Consider the following 22,213-nt stretch of genomic DNA (forward strand, 5'->3'; position numbering starts at 1 on the left):
ATGGGCCCACCAGCGGAGAATGCGGTTTAGAAAAGAAGAGAAGCTGAGATTTACAGGGATATTTGGTGTATTACGGTACAATCACAATACTGTAAGCATAGTTTGATTTCCAAAACACTTCGCCCAGTCATGAAGAATTTTCTTAATACTGTTTGTTTAAAGAAAAATTTAACATATTTAAACGATGCCTTCTCTGTGCGATCAATGAATGGTGAAATAAAAAATGTGATATAGGCTTTTAGGCAAGAAGTACAAAACAAAAAATAACTTAAAAACCTCTGGAATGAAAAAAAAATGGTATACTGGTACTGCTACTGGTAATTTTTCTGTATAAGAAAAATTACCAGTACCGCGATGGTACGAGGGAAATTTCTTTTGCAGTTCGTCTGAAAAGCTGCACTTGCGCTTTGGCATCTTTTAAAGATCATCTGTTCCATCTGTGAGGCAGAACAACCACTCACAAAGCAGCAGCTCGGCATGTGACATCACACATATGACCCATATGTGTGATGTCACACCTGTAGGCCTACAGAAAAACCCGGACATTTTCATCAGTCTCGAAAATCCCCTCGGACAGAAGGTGAAAAGAGGACATGTCCGGGGGAAAGAGGACGGTTGGTTACCCTAGATCACACGCTATCGCTGTCTTAACACAGAAAAGTCAACTCGGCTGGTTTTACCAGGGTGACTCGCACTACTGTATCTCTCCACCAGTTGGGCTAGAGAGAAACGGTTACTGAAAGATGAGAAGAAAAACATTACGAAACTTTACGGTGCATCATTAGAATGCACGGTCCAATCACAGGTAAGTAATGATGACACGTGGAGCACTTGGCTCTCCACAATAGAGAGAGATTTGCAATATAAAAAGAAGGATATACAAAAAATGAGTGGGCTAGGCTCAAATACGTTTTTGTACTAGTATAGTTCATATTTAAAGTTGATGTTGTATTACATTTCATTTATGTTAAATCTGTTTCCACTTCACTATAAATCTGAAAAAACAGAGTCTGTTTTTTCTCCACTGTTGTTCCACTGTCATACGAATACAATAAAGTATAACGACTGCCAGGTGTTGAAAGCTGAGGATTTTCTGGGGGAAAAAAGGGCAAAAGCTGTCACTTACAGTATGATTTCTGACACTTTTACAGACAAGATTATGATACCTGGTAAAGGGTCTTTTAAAGGACCTTTGAACAATGATATCTGCTGTTTTCTGTCTGTACCGTTCGGCACTGTATTTTTGTCTGATATTTTTCTAAATGAGAGTTTTCATCAGTTGTCACAGTGTGGTATTTTTCCTAGTACAGGTAGATCATATAAAATGTGCAGTCCACACAGAGAACAAGTGCAGTGCTACAGGGGCACACCTGACACTTTTATCCCTTCAACTAAGGAAATACTTTATATTTATATCTGACAATATCAGCATGTAGCTGTCAAGAGAACAACACTGTGCTGTTATTGTCTGCATTTCTTGTTGCCTGTTTGCTAAAACAAGTCATTTACTTTTTCTCTTCAACCACAGGCTGCTTTTCTTATTTTCTGGGGGCTCAGGCGGAAATCATGAGTCACTTTCAGCAGATTAATAAATAGGATATAACAGACAGTTAGAAAATACATTTTTATCCACATATAAGCATCACGGGTCACTCAGAAGAACAAAGTCGTTTTGTCGTGATATTATTTGATTATTTTTAAAAGCACCACAATTATTTTACACACATCAAACTGTAAACAGCATAAAATACACAAACATCACCTACAGAAAACAATTTGATCACACACAAAATGTTCTCTGTCATGGCCTCAGTGATGACATGAATAACATTGTAAAATCTGAACATTGACAATAAGTTTTTGTTTTCTTATAAATCTGCACTATAATGCATCATAAGACAGTGTAATATTTCATCCCTGTTTTTTCTCAGAACAAATAATCAACTAATTTTATTACATGTACATGGGGATTTTCACAGTTCAGCATCAATCATCAAAATCTGCTGGGGCAGTCCCAACAGCACACAGAGGTCAACAACCTTTGTCTTCTCAAAACTAGGCGCCTGCTAATGTCTCTCTATCTGCTGTCTCCCTTTCTCGTGTCCTTGCTGCCCATTTCTTCGCACACTGTGTTCTCCTTTCTGTCGCCTCTGCTTCTCACATACACCTCTGACTTATTCTCCCAATTCTGTGTGTCTGCTCTATGTATGAGTGTTTAGCAGCTTGACCTATGGCCTACTTAAATGAATAACGGATATAATGCTTTACTATCTACAACTAAATCCCTAATACTAAAATAATCTGTTCTTACACTTTAAAGATAACATGTAAAATTCAGCAGGAAGTGAGTGAACATCTTATAGAAATAAAACAAAGAGACTGAAACAAACTCACAGAACCAAATCATGAAATTGTGTCTTGATGGAAACAATGTCCCACACCATCCACCCTCCACTTATTACAACAGAAATAAACACAATAGGATTTTAATACAAAGATGAACCATATAATCAGTCTTCCAGTGTTGATATTAAACCAAGAGCATGTCATTGTTTACACTGACGTTGTTGACGTTGTTCGTGAGTCTTGAGTTTTGTTGAAATAATCTTTTTATGGACCTGAAACAAAATCAGAACAAATACGAGTTTGAAAGTGAAAAACAAAGAAATAATGTTGCCAAAGATGTGATGATGCTTTCTGACACGTTCATGCTTTAATCACACAGAACTGATCTCATCTATTTTATTCAGACATCACAACAGCAGCAGAACACAACTAAAGCCAATCGTATAAAAAGTGATTCAGCTCATCAGCTCCACAAACTTTAGCAATGATGTCACACATTTAACTGCACATGTAATCTGATTACTAATGATTCAGTGTCTGTAGAGTTCACATTTGCACCTGAGGCTGATTCAGGATTCACATTATTGTAGTCAGAACTCTCCTCTGTGCCATCATGTCTGCCTGTTGTGATGATGGATTATTGTGTTTAATAACATGGAGACTGTCTTCCTCTAAAATGACACAAGTTACAAAAACATTCGACCAATTATTACATTTCATGTTTCTTGTACTCACTCCTTTTATCAAGACCTTCAAGCTGAAATCCAGATGTGACGTTGTTGTATTCATCTGCTGAAATAATGAAGTTTGATCAGTCAGAATAAATATTTACATTTCTTACAGCTCTGCTATTATCAAAGTTTATACTGTTTGTACCACTTCCAGTGTTTCCAGAGCCTCTGATTGATTCATAGACTGAAAGATCACCTACAAGTCATTGAAAATAAGAAAGAAGGAAGAAAAATATTATTTCTTTTTGTTTTTGTCACTGTTTGCTGGAAAACTGAGTGTTGAAAACTGTATTAAAGAGAAAAGTAATAATTTCTGGTCTCACCATGAAGAAGAGAGGAGTAAACCTGAGTTTCATTCTGGTTGGATGTTTGTTGTGAAGCAGAGCTTTGATTGGTGCTCTGAGACTGAGTGAGACTGAAACAAATAATGAAAATTTAATGAGGAATAATTCAAAGTTAGTTTCATTTGACGTTATATAAATGAAACTAAACTGCTGCACCAACCTGTTACAACAGGGTTCTGTAAAAAGCACAAAGATTATTACATCAGTTTGTTTAAAAGTGTCACAGGATTAAAAAAAATATTTTTCTTGTAAATTTTCAAACAGAAAGTCTCTCACCCTTTATCTGTTTATAGCAACACATCAGCAGCAGCACGACAATAATTCCACTAACAAGTCCGATGATGAACGGAACGATAAATGAACTTCTTTCACATCCAAAACCTGAAACTAGAAAATGTCAGATTTTGGATCTAAAATCTTAATATAAAGAAACAAAAACTGATGTTTACATTGAGATTTTCTGTTTCCTGTCAGAAACTGTCAGCATGACTCTGCTCTGTGGTTTCATGTTGTGACTCCTGTTCTACACTACTTCCAGTGTTACTTGTAGAGTTGTTACAGAACTAATTGTGAATTTATGTTGATTTGGAGATTTGCTAAAAATGATTGTTTCACATTCATAATCCCACCTAGTCTCCCCTCCTTGGATCACATTCCTGACACTGATTCTCTAGACTCCACATTTTACATGACTATTCATGTTCAACTATTTCCAATAAGAACATTATTACAATGCCAAAGAGGTTACCATGAGATATAATGCTGTTTGACCTTCATAGTAATCCTCAATCATCTATCTATTCAATATTGTTGCTGAATCCAAACTCACCAGTTGTGTTAATCTGAATTTCTTGGCTGTCCTCTGTGTAGTAAACTGGGTTTCCTCTTCCTCCTCTGCACCTGTAGAGTCCTTCCTGTGAGACACTGATTTGTCCATTTGATGTGGGGACAACATCCACTGTGGTATTATCTCTGTACCAGTAGTATTTCCATCCAGATGATGATGATGGGTTCACAGAGCAGGTCAGGGTCACACTGCCCCCTACTGGAACAGCTGTGTTATCAGCTCTCAGTTTGGCCTTTGGTTTATCTGCAGTTCAGTTTAGAAAAAGAACAAAAGTCAATGACTGAATCGTGTACATACGGATGTTCACTGTTCATAGACACAAACTGCATCTTTCTTGGCTGCTACCTCAAAGCAGATTGTGCGCTGTCAGTCCTGTGTGCTGCATGTGACTGAATCAAAACCGTTTAAATAACTAGATGTAAATGGTGAACATCAACAAATCTTGGTGATCTTGAAGAGATACAAATTGTACAATCGTTTTGATCAAAGCTGTGAAAGTTTTATATTTTCTTTGCTGTATTTAAAAAGTACTTGAAGGTTGATTAATAAGCTGGTCCGTCTTTAGGACCTGGGAGTTTAAAGGGATCAATCTCAATCAGCCTCCTGCTAAAGGTGAGTGGCAGTGACTCAGAGTTATGAGACTGTTAATCATAGAAACAGTACCACTATTTTTGGTGGTATGTCTGTGTGTGTTTATTTATTTGATCAGATGATAGTTCAGAATTACTTTTATTCTTTTTATAGAAATTGTAGATCAATTGTTATTTGTTTGAATATATTATTTATTTATCCTGTTTATATCATTATTGTCCTCAGGTGATGGAGCAGCAGGTCAGCATTGGCGTCTCTATACCAGCTGAAAGTTCGTGACACAAAGTGGTGACAAACTGTCTACAATGAGGCTACTATCAGCTGCAGCTCTTTGTCTGACTAACAATGTAACATGCTTTGTAGACCATTGAATTCATCCTGTGCTGACCATGATGACATTTGTCAAATGGAGATCACACAACAAACATGACTTACTTGATGCTGACAATGTGAAGGCTTCACTCCACTCTGTTGAAGAATATGAGTCATCTCTGCGTCGACTCTTACACATGTAGTCTCCACTGCTGGACTCAGAAACTCTGAATGTCACATCATTATTGTGTGTCCACTGTGTGGGTGTCCTGGGTCCTCTCCATTCATACTCCCACTCAGTGGTTTCACCTCCTTCCTGCACCTCACATGTCAGAGTGATCGTCTCACCTCTGAATATCTGAGGCCAGTTGGGTTGTTGTTTTACAACGACTTTATTGGAAACTGTTTACACATATTAACAGTTGAGATACAAATAGAAACATGAAATCAACACAGAAAACTTCACATTGTATGTTTGATAATCATGAGTGAATGTATATTTCAAACTAAATGACTGAACTCACAGGTTATCTCAATGGTAACATCATCACTTATATCAGTGTAGTAAACTGGGTTTCCTCTTGTTCCTCTGCAGCTGTAGATTCCTCCTTGAGATACTCTGATATCTCTGTTTTGTTGATCTCTGATTTGAACTTCAGAGGTTCTTTGGGTTCGTCTGAACCACTCATATTTCCATCCATCAGAGCTCTGCACAGAGCAGGTCAGTGTCACACTGCCCCCTACTGGTATGATTGTTGTTCCTGCTGTCAGTGTGGCCCTGGGTTTATCTGATGTTATGAAAAAGGAAACATGTACATTTTTCATCCTCTTGACTAAAAATACAAGAAAATACATTTAAACTTTAAAAACTCCCCAGATGAAAGAACAAACTTTTTTCTCTGCACTTTAAGACAGTTTGATTTTCTGTTGCTGAATTGTGTCTATGTCAACATGATGCCAGAGCTGCAGTAACTCTTACATTACAAAGTAAGGATAGTAAAACTATTTGTCCATTTTCTGGCCTGAAGAAGTTACACTGAATGTAAACTAATGGAGTTCACTGCTGAAGGAAACACAATGATGTGTTAAGAGGGAAATGTTTGGTGTTTGTTTTATACTGTATAATAGAAAGAAGTCACCTTTTGTGAAGGTTTAAATGTTTCTTTTCCTTTTTAAAACTATATTTTTATCTGCTGTTGCTGTTATTATACATTAAAACACATACATGTAGTAATGATCGATTACAGCATTTGTGAGCAAAGTAACAGGTAAAATACAGCAGTCCTGGTTAAAGTTTCAAATTTCACAGCATGAAAAAAGTTTCCATAACAAAATTAATTAAAGATACTCTGTATTTTATACTATTTCTGAATATTTGAACACACATTATGAATAAATGCTACTGGTTACAGTGATAAAGCAGGGAGGTCTTCACTGATACAGTCAGAGACAGTAACTAACATCAAATATCAAAAATCACATCATTAATAATATCAGTAAATCAAACATATCCATCACTTATGTGATTCTACATTCACACACACACACACACTGAACTGGACCATCTTCAGGTTCTGTGAGTGACTTTAAAGGGCTCAATCTCAGTATCCTCCTGCTGGAGGTGACTAGTGGTGGAGATTATGGTAGTCATAGTAACAGTAACAATATTTTTATGTTTATGTTATATTTTTAACTTCCCTCCCTCGATTCTCCTCCATCTGCTGCTTTGCTCTGGTGTCTTTTTTGGAGTGAAGCTGGTGTGGCTCCAACCATAAATGTTTTCAATTGAGCTCTAAATCTAATTGGTCATCATTGCTTTTTGTATTAAACACAGTCATGTGTGTGTTTTATTTTAACAAATGGCAGTGTTTTATGAGAGGACAGGCCAGAATGACTTAAAAAAAATACAAACTGTAGATTTATTGTTATTTGTTGTAAACTACTACTACTACTACTATTATTATTATTATTATTATTATTATTATTATTATTATTATTATTATTATTATTATTATTATCTCTGTTTATTTCTGTCAGTATTGTCCTCAGGTGATGGAGCAGCAGGTCAGCATTGGCGTCTCTATACCAGCTGAAAGTTCATGACACAAAGTGGTGACAAACTGTCTACAATGAGGCTACTATCAGCTGCAGCTCTTTGTCTGACTAACAATGTAACATGCTTTGTAGACCATTGAATTCATCCTGTGCTGACCATTATGACATTTGTCAAATGGAGATCACACAACAAACATGACTTACTTGATGCTGACAATGTGAAGGCTTCACTCCACTCTGTTGAAGAATATGAGTCATCTCTGCGTCGACTCTTACACATGTAGTCTCCACTGCTGGACTCAGACACTCTGAATGTCACATCATTATTGTGCGTCCACTGTGTGGGTGTCCTGGGTCGTCTCCATTCATACTCCCACTCAGTGGTTTCACCTCCTTCCTGCACCTCACATGTCAGAGTGATCGTCTCACCTCTGAATATCTGAGGCCAGTTGGGTTGTTGTTTTACAACGACTTTATTGGAAACTGTTTACACATATTAACAGTTGAGATACAAATAGAAACATGAAATCAACACAGAAAACTTCACATTGTATGTTTGATAATCATGAGTGAATGTATATTTCAAACTAAATGACTGAACTCACAGGTTATCTCAATGGTGACATCATCACTTCTATCAGTGTAGTGAACTGGGTTTCCTCTTGTTCCTCTGCAGCTGTAGATTCCTCCTTCAGATACTCTGATATCTCTGTTTTGTTGATCTCTGATTTGAACTTCATAGGTTCTTTGGGTTCGTCTGAACAACTCATATTTCCATCCATCAGAGCTCTGCACAGAGCAGGTCAGTGTCACACTGCCCCCTACTGGTATGATTGTTGTTCCTGCTGTCAGTGTGGCCCTGGGTTTATCTGATGTTATGAAAAAGGAAACATATACATTTTTCATCCTCTTGACTAAAAATACAAGAAAATACATTTAAACTTTAAAAACTCCCCAGATGACAGAACAAACTTTTTTCTCTGCACTTTAAGACAGTTTGATTTTCTGTTGCTGAATTGTGTCTATGTCAACATGATGCCAGAGCTGCAGTAACTCTTACATCACAAAGTAAGAATAGTAAAACTATTTGTCCATTTTCTGGCCTGAAGAAGTTACACTGAATGTAAACTAATGGAGTTCACTGCTGAAGGAAACACAATGATGTGTTAAGAGGGAAATGTTTGGTGTTTGTTTTATACTGTATAATAGAAAGAAGTCACCTTTTGTGAAGGTTTAAATGTTTCTTTTCCTTTTTAAAACTATATTTTTATCTGCTGTTGCTGTTATTATACATTAAAACACATACATGTAGTAATGATCGATTACAGCATTTGTGAGCAAAGTAACAGGTAAAATACAGCAGTCCTGGTTAAAGTTTCAAATTTCACAGCATGAAAAAAGTTTCCATAACAAAATTAATTAAAGATACTCTGTATTTTATACTATTTCTGAATATTTGAACACACATTATGAATAAATGCTACTGGTTACAGTGATAAAGCAGGGAGGTCTTCACTGATACAGTCAGAGACAGTAACTAACATCAAATATCAAAAATCACATCATTAATAATATCAGTAAATCAAACATATCCATCACTTATGTGATTCTACATTCACACACACACACACACTGAACTGGACCATCTTCAGGTTCTGTGAGTGACTTTAAAGGGCTCAATCTCAATATCCTCCTGCTGGAGGTGACTAGTGGTGGAGATTATGGTAGTCATAGTAACAGTAACAATATTTTTATGTTTATGTTATATTTTTAACTTCCCTCCCTCGATTCTCCTCCATCTGCTGCTTTGCTCTGGTGTCTTTTTTGGAGTGAAGCTGGTGTGGCTCCAACCATAAATGTTTTCAATTGAGCTCTAAATCTAATTGGTCATCATTGCTTTTTGTATTAAACACAGTCATGTGTGTGTTTTATTTTAACAAATGGCAGTGTTTTATGAGAGGACAGGCCAGAATGACTTAAAAAAAAATACAAACTGTAGATTTATTGTTATTTGTTGTAAACTACTACTACTACTACTATTATTATTATTATTATTATTATTATTATTATTATCTCTGTTTATTTCTGTCATTATTGTCCTCAGGTGATGGAGCAGCAGGTCAGCATTGGCGTCTCTATACCAGCTGAGAGTTCGTGACACAAAGTGGTGACAAACTGTCTACAATGAGGCTACTATCAGCTGCAGCTCTTTGTCTGACTAACAATGTAACATGCTTTGTAGACCATTGAATTCATCCTGTGCTGACCATTATGACATTTGTCAAATGGAGATCACACAACAAACATGACTTACTTGATGCTGACAATGTGAAGGCTTCACTCCACTCTGTTGAAGAATATGAGTCATCTCTGCGTCGACTCTTACACATGTAGTCTCCACTGCTGGACTCAGAAACTCTGAATGTCACATCATTATTGTGCGTCCACTGTGTGGGTGTCCTGGGTCCTCTCCATTCATACTCCCACTCAGTGGTTTCACCTCCTTCCTGCACCTCACATGTCAGAGTGATCGTCTCACCTCTGAATATCTGAGGCCAGTTGGGTCGTTGTTTTACAACAACTTTATTGGAAACTGTTCACACATATTAACAGTTGAGATACAAACAGAAACATGAAATCAACACAGAAAACTTCACATTGTATGTTTGATAATCATGAGTGAATGTATATTTCAAACTAAATGACTGAACTCACTGGTTTTCTCAATGGTGACATTATCACTTCTATAAGTGTAGTAAACTGGGTTTCCTCTTGTTCCTCTGCAGCGGTAGATTCCTCCTTCAGATACTCTGATATCTCTGTTTTGTTGACCTCTGATTTTACCTTCAGAGGTTGTTTGGGTTCGTCTGAACCACTCATATTTCCATCCATCAGAGCTCTGCACAGAGCAGGTCAGTGTCACACTGCCCCCTACTGGTATGATTGTTGTTCCTGCTGTCAGTGTGGCCCTGGGTATATCTGCTGTTATGAAAAAGGAAACATATACATTTTTCATCCTCTTGACTAAAAATACAAGAAAATACATTTAAACTTTAAAAACTCCCCAGATGAAAGAACAAACTTTTTTCTCTGCACTTTAAGACAGTTTGATTTTCTGTTGCTGAATTGTGTCTATGTCAACATGATGCCAGAGCTGCAGTAACTCTTACATCACAAAGTAAGAATAGTAAAACTATTTGTCCATTTTCTGGCCTGAAGAAGTTACACTGAATGTAAACTAATGGAGTTCACTGCTGAAGGAAACACAATGATGTGTTAAGAGGGAAATGTTTGGTGTTTGTTTTATACTGTATAATAGAAAGAAGTCACCTTTTGTGAAGGTTTAAATGTTTCTTTTCCTTTTTAAAACTATATTTTTATCTGCTGTTGCTGTTATTATACATTAAAACACATACATGTAGTAATGATCGATTACAGCATTTGTGAGCAAAGTAACAGGTAAAATACAGCAGTCCTGGTTAAAGTTTCAAATTTCACAGCATGAAAAAAGTTTCCATAACAAAATTAATTAAAGATACTCTGTATTTTATACTATTTCTGAATATTTGAACACACATTATGAATAAATGCTACTGGTTACACACTGTAAAAAAATATTCCGTAGAAAAACAGAAAATGTCGCTGTGTTGCTCCTCCATCTCAGCCACTGAGACTAGTCGCAATTTATTCTGAGGAAAAAAAGAGAAACAACAAGACATTTTTAAAAAGTTTGTATTTTTATAATTTTTTTTTACCTAGAGCATAAACAACATAAACAAAAAAAGGATTAGGGCTGTGCGATATGACGATATATATCAGATTACGATATAAAATGTCTATCGTTTCATATTATACACTATTCTTTGTTTTGTGGTGTTGCAAAATAAACTGTTTACGGCAATATTTTTTTCATGGTTTTGATGGTCACTGTAGTTGCTATATTATTTCTTAAAGTTCTCTCCTTCTCTTATACTTAAAATAACCACACTATGGACGGACAAGTGACTGTTTTTAACGCGTACTTTCGTTACCAACAATGAGGATAAAACCATCGTGTGGCTCCGCCGTCCGCTTGTTTATTTTCCACATAAACCTTTCACAATAAAGCTCAAGTTTCTGTTGAGACTTTTCAAACTAAACTGAAATTATATACATTATTCTCAAACATAAAATTTCAGAATATGCATCAAACAAATGACCTCAAATAAAAACATCAAGTAACTATAAATGGCGCTTACAGTCACCACGCAGACGAAGGCACAGAGAATACCAGCATGGCCAGCAAGGATGAGGCAGAACCAGAAGGACCAGTCAAAAGAAATCAAGGACCTTATTGTTAAATGAGGGGCTACCTCTGTAGCATGGACATGGTTTGGTTATGAAAAGTCTGACACGCCCCAGAAAACTGTACTATGCAAATTATGCCACAAACTGGTCCCCACCACCACTCGAACACGACAAACCTCTTTAACCACCTACACAAGAATCACATGAAAGAGTTTCGAGAGAGTTTACGAATGAAAAGCAAAAAAGAGTCGTCAGGTGCTCAAAATAATCCTTAGACTCAAACGTTAGAACAGGCTTTTCCTTGCAGCACGCCGTGTAATAAATACTCAGAAAGAAAATGGCGGCCATTTAAACTCATGTCTAAAAATGTATAGTTTCATGCATCGGTCAAAACACTCGACTCCAGGTACACGACGCCCAACTGAAAACATTTCACATAAGTCGAGTTGCCCGAGAATCACAGAATTTACAGAAAATGCACTATTTTGTGATATATATCGTTATCAGGAGAGATACGTCTTATATTGGGATATGAGATTTTGGTCATATCACGCAGCCCTACAAAGGATTATAATTCACGTAGAGTTGCATACACATAACACCATTCTGTTGCAACAAAAGCAGTTTATAATTAAAGTAACATACATACCTTGAAAAACTAAATCAACCATAACATTAAACTCACCTTGTGTTTGTAGAGAAGGTGATCAGGGTTTTTCTTCATTTCCTGAGACCAGCTGCTCTGGATCATCACCAGCTTGTATCTTCATCTTTTTTTTCCACTCGGGGAAGTCTTTCCTTTTCTTGGCCATTGCTCTGCACTGGAAAACCAAAGTGTGTGATCAAAGGTGAAATAAGGGATATTTTTCCACTGCAGGACTTAAAGTGCTTCAAGTAGTGATAGCTGTTGATCCATTTCTCAAATAATCTGTAAGGATCTGGATTTTTAAGAAAGATACAAATATCTCTGCTTATATTTGGCTAAAAGCTTGATATAGACAAGGCATATAGAGCCCCTGCACACCAGCACTGCACGTACATTATAGTTCAATCAAGAAATAGTTATTATTGATTTATTATTGATTTTTTTTAGTAATAATTTTTAGTATTTAATCACATTAGCACAGTGGGGTGACAAAAATATTCCACATACAAGAAATGCTGCTCAGCATTTCATAAATTACATTTTCAACAAATGTTGGAGTAAAAACACAGTTACAGGGAAAATGTGTCTGTCTGTAAATATTAACTAAACATTTCTATGTGCTACAAAATAGACATACTGTAATTGTAAATGTGCTGAGGTGAAACTATACTTTCAATAATTTTACCACTACAGTCTGTTAACCACCGAAATAATCTATGCTGGTCAGCTAGCTAAAAGTCTTTACTTTAGCAGCCCAAATCAGAGGCTAACATTAGCATTTGCTAGCGTCAGCCAGGAAGGTCTGAGGCTTAAACTAGGGTTAGTGTAACTTTGCCTGAAACCCTTTAAAGTGTACAGTAGAGCCAACTGTAAAACACAGGTATTGATACAGTACTTATTAGAGTCCTAGAATAATTTCTAGAACCATGAACTTCTCACTTTCCCAGTTATCCACATCGCTGACTTTTGCTAATTAGCTAGTTAGCAGTCACAGCTGTGTAATACCCAGAGAGACACAGACAGCTAACTATAATATTTATGAAAACTGGTTCAGCCACTGAAGGGCAAAACTGGTGGTATCACAGTAAAAATTATTTTAACATTAACTAAAATAAAGCTTAAGTCATGTTAAACCTAAATAACAATTATTTTAAAAAATGAGTCAGCAAAATATTCCTGACTTGTCTGGAGACAGCCGAAACCAGTTAACAAATAAATTAACAATTCTTTCTAAATAAAAACACGGAGTCTTTTGAAAAACATTATTTTAATAAAACGAAACATGAGTTTTAATACTTACCACAGAAATTTGAAGGCAGTTTCTCCAACTTCAGAATCCAAAATCCAGATGAAGCCTGGAAGAAGCCTAATGGCTGCTCTTGCGCTTACTTTTCCCTCCTTTTCAGGTTCTTTTTCCCACAATGCATTGCAGTAGTTGAGAAATACAGAAAAATACCTGTAAATGACTAATACGGAAAATTCCTTCACGTTTATACAGTAGATTGTACTGTATTTTTACGGATTTTTTTTTACAGTGTAGCTGTTAGCTAAAAACGGTAATTTAGCGTAGTTTGCCCTGAATTCAGCTTTGACAAACAAACATGATCGACTGTTTCTAGTAGAATTCCAAAGTTGTCATCTTGTACCCTCTCAGAGTACCCCCTCTGTATGCTTGCAGAGACCCCTGCAGTAGGGAAACATGCAAAACGGTGCCCAAACCTTTGTATTTTAGCTTTATTTATGCCTTACACAGCATCCCAACTCTTTAGCTAACTTAATAACTTTAGCTAAAGTGAATAGTTAGTCTAATTCATTAGTGCAGCATTACTGGATCATCTCTGTTTGAAGTGATATAATGTGATATACAACTATCACTGAAACAGCAAACTTTGTAAATAAGCAAACAACACTTCTCATTCTCTAAACGTTTGGCCACAGCTGTAGATTACACTATCAGTGCTTGTTCACTCTTGACAATAATTACATTTCTAAATTTACTTTGTGCATTTACAGGTAAACAATATTTTATCTAAATGACTGCTTTGTCTTTGAAAAGGGTGAAGAGCCTGAGGCTCTTCACCCAGTCCAGTTCTACTCTAAGTACATCCTTACAGTGGCTCACAGGACAAGGCCACATTCTTGTCCTGCCAGAAGAGAAGAGAAACTTCAGAGTCTTCATGCAGTTCAACCACACCTGTCATACTCCATATGACAGGGGTCTCAAACTCCAGTCCTCAAGGGTCAAAGTGTCATGCAACTTTTCCATGCCCTCGAGGCAGTGGCGGCTGGCCCATAGGGGGCGCTCGGGCTCCGCCCCCCCAAATGTGGAGGAGTAAAAATATATATTTTTAAAAAATTCATCAATGATAGTTTTACTATGTGTGTGCCCATATACAGCCAGGCGTATTTTAACATTTTCACCAGCTGACTCATTAAAGTTCAACCAACAAACGGTGTTTTTCTTCTTCTGGGGCGCTCGTCAAAGCGCCCTTGATATGCAGCGAAATAGCCTATCATTAAATGGTTGCCAGGGGAAAATAATAAATATTTGACCTATCAGCGTCGCTGAATTAAATGGTTTGGGGGCGCTTAAAATTGCGCCCCTGCAGAAAACGTGAAAGCTCACGAGTTCATATGGACAACAGTGTAAAGCTAGCTGTGCTAGGGAAAACTAGCATAGCGGCGCAGCTAGATGATGGACATCGGATTGCTTTAAGAAGGCACAACGAAGAGGTAGATAAAAACCGTCATATTTTATCTAAAATCATCGATTGTATTAAGTTTTGTGGTGCTTTTGAGCTAGCAATGCGGGGACATGATGAAAGTGATTCCTCAGACAATCCAGGGATTTTTAGAGGTTTAGTCGACTTGATGGCATCAATTGATCACGACTTGAGGCAACACCTTGAAAATGCTACTGTATTTAAAGGCACCTCGAAAACAGTCCAGAACGAGATCCTGGATTGCATGTTGGCAGTTCTGAGAGAAAGGATCGTGGAAGAAGTAAAGGCAGCGAAGTTTTTAGCCATTCAAGCTGATGAAACCACTGACATTTCTACACACTGTCAGTTAGTCATGGTGCTAAGATACATTGACCAACGAAACCGTATTCAAGAGCGTTTTTTTGAATTCATCAAGCTACCCAATGCTTGTGCAGATGCAATAGCCAGTGCCTTATCGGAGAGGCTGCGCTTCATCCTCCCCCAGGGACAAGAGAGAAAGTTGATCGCCCAGGCCTACGATGGGGCCGCTGTAATGAGGGGTACCACTGGAGGAGTGCAGCGTAAGATACAGGACATTTATGCTAACGCTCACTACGTACATTGTTATGCCCATCAGTTAAACCTGGTAATGCAACAAGCAACCTCCCACATCCCTCAAATCAGTCACTTTTTTTCCGACATAGCAGGATTCGCTTCTTTTTTTACTAAATCGAGCAAGAGGACTGCAGTGCTTGACGAGGTGGTGGCGCACCGACTTCCAAGTGCATCGGCAACCCGTTGGAACTTCAACAGTCGTGCTGTGAATACAGTGTATGAACATAAAGACGATCTGGTGAGGTGTTTTCAGACCATCCGTAACAGTGAAGGATTTGATGCCCCTACAAAGAGAGATGCCGGTGGTTTCGTGAGAATGCTGGAAGACGAAGCTTTCTGTTTTTTCCTGGCCTTGTTTCACAAGATAATGCCACATGTAGACATGCTGTATAACCACCTACAGAAGAGAAACATCGATTCTGTCACCATCGCAGGGATCACCCAGACATTCATCAGCCGCATGCAGGCTATCAGGTAGGCATAAAAGCATAAATATGTAACCTAGAATAAATGTTAATTATCTATGCATAGATTCTATCAAATTCTCTGCATATATTCTGTGTTCTGTGACTTAAATGTTTAATGGAATTCAGATAATTTTGATTTATATCAGCCTTTGAAGTAATTTTATGAAAAAAATATTTGATTAAGTATATTTGATGAAGTATATTCCCAGTAATGATTTGATGTAGCCTATACCATAGGCTATTTCCTGAAATTATGGCCAGGGCCTTTATTTACTTGCACTGGTTTTCCCCCAGCCATTAAACCAGGTCCGGTTATTAATTAAATCCGGTAATTCCCGGTAATTAGAACACAACCTTTGTTTGGTTTGTGTTTGGTTAATATATCCCTATTCAGTTTTCAGAAGCCATTAATGAAACTTATGTATTGGATCAGGGAGGCACTTCCTAATCTGGTTGTGGATGAGGAGTACAGGGGACCTGTTCAAGACCCACCCACAAAGAGACGGAGAACATTGGGGGAAGACAGGCAACACCATTTGGCACTGGAGGTAAGCACTAGCTGCTTGGTCTGATTTAAATCGGATCATCAGATAAAATCTAATGACGATGCTGTCAGATGTCATTTGATATAGTGGTCATGACTGTTTTGTTTTGTTATGGACAGATTTTTTTTTTTCAGAATAATGATTAACATGAGACATGTGCCAAAGTCTTACCACTGAATCTAACTCTTACCAATTATATATTATTGGATAGGTGTGCGACACCATTATGAGCCATGCCAAGGAGAGGTTTTCTTTCACCAAGCACCTTGTCAGCGCCACTCTGTTGCAAGGAGACTTGTTCCAACAACACAGCAAAAATTTTCCAGATGCAGCACTACAAACCACAGTGGAAGCCTATCCCTCATTGGACAAAGCCAGACTTAAAACAGAACTGTCCCTGATCTACGACAACGAGGAGTTTCAGAGTTGTAGTGGTGCGCTGGCGCTCTATCAGGTTCTGATGGAAAACAACCTTCAAGACACATTCACCGAAACTGTAAGTCTTCTTAACATCCTCATCACCACACCAATGACAACATCAGAATCGGAGAGGTGTTTCTCTACTTTAAAGAGGATAAAAACTTTCCTGAGAAACAATATGGCTCAGGATCGGCTCAACGCTCTGGCTATGCTGTCCATAGAGAAAAAACTCACACAAGAACTTCCTGATTTCAACACCAGGGTCATCGAGAAATTTGCCACTCAGAAAGACAGACGAGCAAAGTTCTTGTACAAATAAGAACCCTTAACCATATTTACTCTCTTTCTCCATCCCTCTCTCTTTCTCTCTTTAGCCCACCCCCCCAATCAGTTTACAGTTGTTGTTTTCAATAGTTATTTTTCATTCATTCAAAAAAAAAAAAAAAATCTGTTCATGTTCATTTTTACAAATCTATACAAATGGCCAGAATATGGTTGTTCATTTTTACAAATCTATACAAATGGCCAGAATATGGTTGTTCATTTTAAATTTAAATTAAAATTGTGTTGTTTGATGTACTCATTAAATGGGTCATTTTAGTCGATATCATAAAAATTGCCCCCCCTGAGATTTTTTTCAGGAGCCGCCACTGCCTCGAGGACTGGAGTTTGAGACCCCTGCCGTATGGTGTTCATGCTGTTTTCTACCACACAGTTACAGCATGTCTGACTACCTGTTCAGCATATGCAAAAATATATGATGAGTTTAAGCATGTGATGACTAAGGCTTTCCATTATGGTGTTTGTCATCACATGTCACAGACATCTGGATGATCATTTGGAATAAATAAAATACTAAAAACGTGTTACTTCATCTTTTATCTTTATTATTATTATTATTGTTCTTATTTTACACTTTTCATTGTTAGGCATTAGGTTTATTTGTAGTAGTCCTTTGCAACGTCTTTCCCTCTTCCATGTTACTGTGTCAGCTTGTCAGCATCTATTTGGGTTTGGAAGTGGAACAGAAAGTAAAGAAATCCAAAGTGCCATTAAAACCAGGAGAGGTTCTTATATTTCAGAAGAAGGGATTAATTCAAAAGAAATGACCTCAATGCCATATTTTATTTAGGAACCCTAGAGAGCACTTTGCAAAATAACACATTCTTATAATTTCACCCTCAGATGAGCCAAGCTACAACTGTCAGGGAAGGTGATGTAGGTACAGAGCATATGAGAGTGGTTAAGTTAATGTCTCTTGTCTAGATGAAGGCACAAGAGGGATCAATGGCAAGGCATAGAGATTCAGTATCTTCAGTCTTCAGTGGACACTCCATTTCTGGCACAAAACACCGTAAAAGATGGTCGATTTAGGAGGTGACCCGACAACTTCAGCCTGTCAAACATATTAATGGAGCAGTGTGTTTAAAAAAAAAAAAATTAATTAAGCATGCACTCAGTACCCTAAGAATTATTATGGTAGTTAAACACAGTGATAGTTGTATATCATATCATATCACTTCAAACAGAGGTGATCCAGTAATGCTGCACTAATGAATTAGACTAACTATTCACTTTAGCTAAAGTTATTAAGTTAGCTAAAGAGTTGGGATGCTGTGTAAGGCATAAATAAAGCTGGCTGTTATCTTCACGAACAGCGGCACACGTGCTTTCAAGGTCAGCGACTTGTTGGCTCAGGTCTTCAGTTGCAAGCTCCAAGGACGAGACTCTCTCGACCTTTTCCTCTAGGGCTTGTCGTACTTGGTCCAGTTTTGAATCGAGGGTGTTAAATGAGGATTTAAATTCAGATGCTAACTCATCTTGGTGCTGCTGGAGCAGGGTGGTGATAGCCTTCAGTGTTAAGCGAGCGTCCTCCTTTTTATTTGCTTTTTGCACACTTAAAAGCCATTGAAAAGTATAACACCGTTCCCACCTCGCCCGGTGATCATCCACCTGCACCGATACGAGATCAAGGACCTCATCATCCAAGAAGTTAGGAGGAGAGGGAAATTTGACTACCGAGGTGTGCCCATCTAAATTGTGGAGAACTACAATCTCGAAGTCCTCAGTCAGCGGGCGCAGTACAAGGACATTATGTCAGAGCTCTACGGGCGAGGCCTGAGGCCGGCTCTCCTCTTCCCAGCACGGCTTTGCCTAACACAGGCCAGCAGCGCCAGAAAGTTTTTCAGCTCCGTGGAAAATTTCAGGATGCGTGGTTCAGCCCTGGCAGAACTCATAGGCCAGCAACTGGATTTCTGGAGGAATGTCTATGCAATGTCAGGAAAATGCTTTGTTCAAACAGGGAAATAAATTCAGCACCAAAGGAACCACAAGAAAATGTTCATCTTGCCTGGTACTAGAAGATAGATTTGTTTCTGCTTTTTTGCAGCAATCTAAAGGCCTGTTGATGGCTGCTTCGAAGCATTTTTTGTTTTTGATGCAAGTTACCCAAAGCCATGTGCCCAGGAATTACTTCACACTGTCATCATCCTGGAAATAGATGAATCCCAGGACATGAATCAAATACAATCAAATTAATGAGGTGTCCTTTAGCTATGATGGAAGTCTAAAATGTTGCTCACGAAGGTGCATGAAATGATCTGAGAGAGAGATTCCCTCTTGCCACTTTTCCAAAGTGTTGATGCATGTTAAGTACTGAAAAAGTCATCAATTCATCAGTTTTTTAAAGTTAAGATTTTTTACACGTAATTTGTTCTAAAACAGAGCCAGCTTTACATAGCATGTCTTCATGTGTATTAACATGTACATGTGCTGTAACACACACACACACACACACACACACACACACACACACACACACACACACACACACACACACACACACACACACACACACACACACTATCACAGTAACCTATTTGTCTCAGTTACTAGTATCTTTAGAAACATACTGCCTGATAATTTAAGTTCTTGGTTGTGTTCTGTTTCTGGGTTTTGGTTCAAGTGTGACAAAAAAGTATAAAAATGAAGAGTAATTTTGAGTGCTACAGAAGATAGAAGATAGAAGATCAATACTGTTACAGTTTTTTACAGACGCTAGGACACATTTCTCAATACTTAGGTCACTTTTGCAAAACTCTTCACACAATCCTCCTAACTGACCGTCAGCTTGGCAAAGCAGTTCATTTCACATTCAAAATGCACTACAACTACCAAAACACTTCATTCAGGTCTCAAATAAACTCATTCTTCCAGAACACTAGCAAAGGTTGACAGCCGACAAACACACTTTGTCACCCACAAAACAATGACCTAAAAAACACTAACAACATGTAGCATTACACAGTGTTTTCTTGTGTAAAACAAGGACACATCTCTCTTTATAATTTCAATATATGTTACTGGAATGAATCAGACATCATGCAGAATTCGTTAATATTTGTTTATGTATTTTTATTGTTTTTGCACTAAGTAATCCCAAAATACAAGAATTTGTATACACACCATCCACTGATACACATACAATAGTAATGCTAATCTACTCAGTCTCCTCCATTTGGCCACAGGTTCTCATCCACATCACATCTTATGTCATCTAGGGCAATACACCTAGGAAAGAATCTTCTGGCTGCCAGAATTGAAGGAGTTGAAAAATTGAAGGAGTAACACCTGTGTAGATGTTCATCTACAATGAGAATCAGCTGTGGCTGGTTAAACTGCAATTTTAGATTTAAAATATGTTTCAATAAAATATTGCTGTTGGATTTTGCTGTCTTTTCAAGTTTTGCATTGTGTTATTGTTTTGGCCATAAGTTTAACAGTTTTGAAAACAGTATGTAAGTACATGCAAAATGTCCTGTCCGTACAAAGATTTTTGGCAGTTGTGTCTGAGTGAGAAGATAATTCATGAAATTTGAGAGATGTAGTCATTGAATGCATTTTGTGCCAAAACAATGATAACTGGTCCTCAGTTTAGCCCACATAGACTTCTGTTGTGCTCACTGTGTGAGGAGTTTTGCAAACGTGACCTAAGTATTGAGAAATGTGTCCTAGCGTCTTTAAAAAACTGTAATATTCAATAAAGAGGAACAAAAGAAAAAAAACACATCTTACCTTCAGCATTTCCATAGAACAATGTTCTGAGCACTACAATCAAGATTGAAACATCATCAAAGTGACAGAAAATCATCTCATTATGAACTAAAACATTTATAAAAAGGTGAATTTTCAGATGACACAGCTCATGCTCATTCTCCATTTTCTTTGCTTTCTAGACTTTAAACTGGTAGTGTAAAACAATTGAACACAATGTAGCATCAAATTCTTAGACAAAGTTGTTCCCCCACTCAAAAACTCTAATTTACACAAATGAAAAACAGTTTTTTATTTAATCAGTGCCATATAAACAGTTACAATTAGTTATGTACTTACAGAATAGCCCCAGTACACAGAGCAAAGAGCGCCTCATCCTCACATCCAGCTCTGCTGCACTCTGATCCACAGCTAAGCTTTAAGTGTTTCGGTTTTCAAAAATAATTAAGCAGAAGAAAGAGATGATGTACTTAAGACCGTCCTTCTTTCTTCCTTCCCTTTTACACTGAGCTCAAACATCTGCTGTAACTTCAACCGCAGCAGAGTTTGCGTTTCCTGTCTGTTCAGAATATACAAGCATGTTTCTTGTGTTGTTCCCTTTCTCTGTGTTATTAAAAAAAAACTGTTCTCAGGCAACATTTTCATCCAGGTTATAGATTTACTTCTTTCTTTTTTTGAAACTCAGATTTTTGCCGTGACCCATGGATTGTTGTCATACTTATTTGTGGCTGAATGGCAGCATGCTATTTGAATCTGACAGTCCTGAGAGGGTTCATGCAAAACATGCTCTGGCCTAGCTGAAATGAACACACTTGGTTTGGTCTTATCTGACTAAAGAATGCTCCCATTACGCTGCAGAAAAAGATTTTGACTTTTTGCTCAACTCTTTTTTTTTTCTTTTTTTTTTTGGCATTATTACAATGAAAAGCATCCTTTCACTTCTGCATGCATCTGTAAATGTTTTCATCTTGTGGTTTAATTCTGGTTAGAAGGTGGTTGTGACCAGAGTATTTATGTGGCAGAACTGAACCACTGATTTTTTTCACTGACCAGAGAGCAAAGATATCACACATATATTGCTATAAATTGCATAGCTACAGCTTCTGTTATAAATTTGGTGGGAAAATACACCAAATAAAATGCAAAAACACAATACTCAATATGTTTGTGTTGAAAACTACATTTTGTCAACTGAATCTATTGAAGAGCAAAGAAGCCGATTGCCATGCTTCTGCGATATTCTACCATGTAC

At 37.5% G+C, this 22,213-nt stretch overlaps 2 protein-coding genes across 2 annotated transcripts; one reads left to right on the forward strand and one right to left on the reverse strand.

Annotated features, from left to right (window-relative positions):
• Positions 1 to 1,638: 1,638 nt before the first annotated feature.
• Positions 1,639 to 21,451, reverse strand: LOC112436492 (Fc receptor-like protein 5). Its single transcript, XM_076882114.1, has 15 exons — positions 21,301 to 21,451; positions 20,983 to 21,015; positions 9,942 to 10,208; positions 9,541 to 9,819; positions 7,431 to 7,709; positions 5,696 to 5,959; positions 5,295 to 5,573; positions 4,251 to 4,511; positions 3,698 to 3,808; positions 3,582 to 3,597; positions 3,401 to 3,492; positions 3,223 to 3,273; positions 3,082 to 3,138; positions 2,905 to 2,967; positions 1,639 to 2,618 (listed from the first exon to the last, which is right to left on the reverse strand). Exons 1-15 carry the CDS (start codon positions 21,335 to 21,337, stop codon positions 2,611 to 2,613), a joined length of 2,097 nt encoding a protein of 698 aa, XP_076738229.1. The 5' UTR covers positions 21,338 to 21,451; the 3' UTR covers positions 1,639 to 2,610.
• Positions 14,477 to 17,548, forward strand: LOC106675605 (zinc finger MYM-type protein 1-like). The gene is made up of 3 exons (XM_014410544.4): positions 14,477 to 15,950; positions 16,377 to 16,491; positions 16,700 to 17,548. Exons 1-3 carry the CDS (start codon positions 14,734 to 14,736, stop codon positions 17,225 to 17,227), a joined length of 1,860 nt encoding a protein of 619 aa, XP_014266030.3. The 5' UTR covers positions 14,477 to 14,733; the 3' UTR covers positions 17,228 to 17,548.
• Positions 21,452 to 22,213: the final 762 nt, after the last annotated feature.

This window comes from Maylandia zebra, linkage group LG3 (assembly GCF_041146795.1).
Source record: "Maylandia zebra isolate NMK-2024a linkage group LG3, Mzebra_GT3a, whole genome shotgun sequence".
Classification (NCBI taxonomy): Eukaryota; Metazoa; Chordata; class Actinopteri; order Cichliformes; family Cichlidae; genus Maylandia; species Maylandia zebra.

What these genes read in the sequence shown, in the direction of transcription:
- LOC106675605 (XM_014410544.4), top strand. Translation starts at nt 14,734, where the DNA reads ATGGTTTGGGGGCGCTTAAAATTGCGCCCCTGCAGAAAACGTGAAAGC. An exon ending in AGCCGCATGCAGGCTATCAG is followed by an intron (nt 15,951 to 16,376) that starts GTAGGCATAAAA and finishes GTATTGGATCAG; the next exon opens with GGAGGCACTTCCTAATCTGG. An exon ending in AACACCATTTGGCACTGGAG is followed by an intron (nt 16,492 to 16,699) that starts GTAAGCACTAGC and finishes ATTATTGGATAG; the next exon opens with GTGTGCGACACCATTATGAG.
- LOC112436492 (XM_076882114.1), bottom strand. Translation starts at nt 21,337, where the DNA reads ATGAGGCGCTCTTTGCTCTGTGTACTGGGGCTATTCT. An exon ending in CTTCACATTGTCAGCATCAA is followed by an intron (nt 5,960 to 7,430) that starts GTAAGTCATGTT and finishes TCATAACATCAG; the next exon opens with ATAAACCCAGGGCCACACTG. An exon ending in TGTTACCATTGAGATAACCT is followed by an intron (nt 5,574 to 5,695) that starts GTGAGTTCAGTC and finishes ATGTGTAAACAG; the next exon opens with TTTCCAATAAAGTCGTTGTA.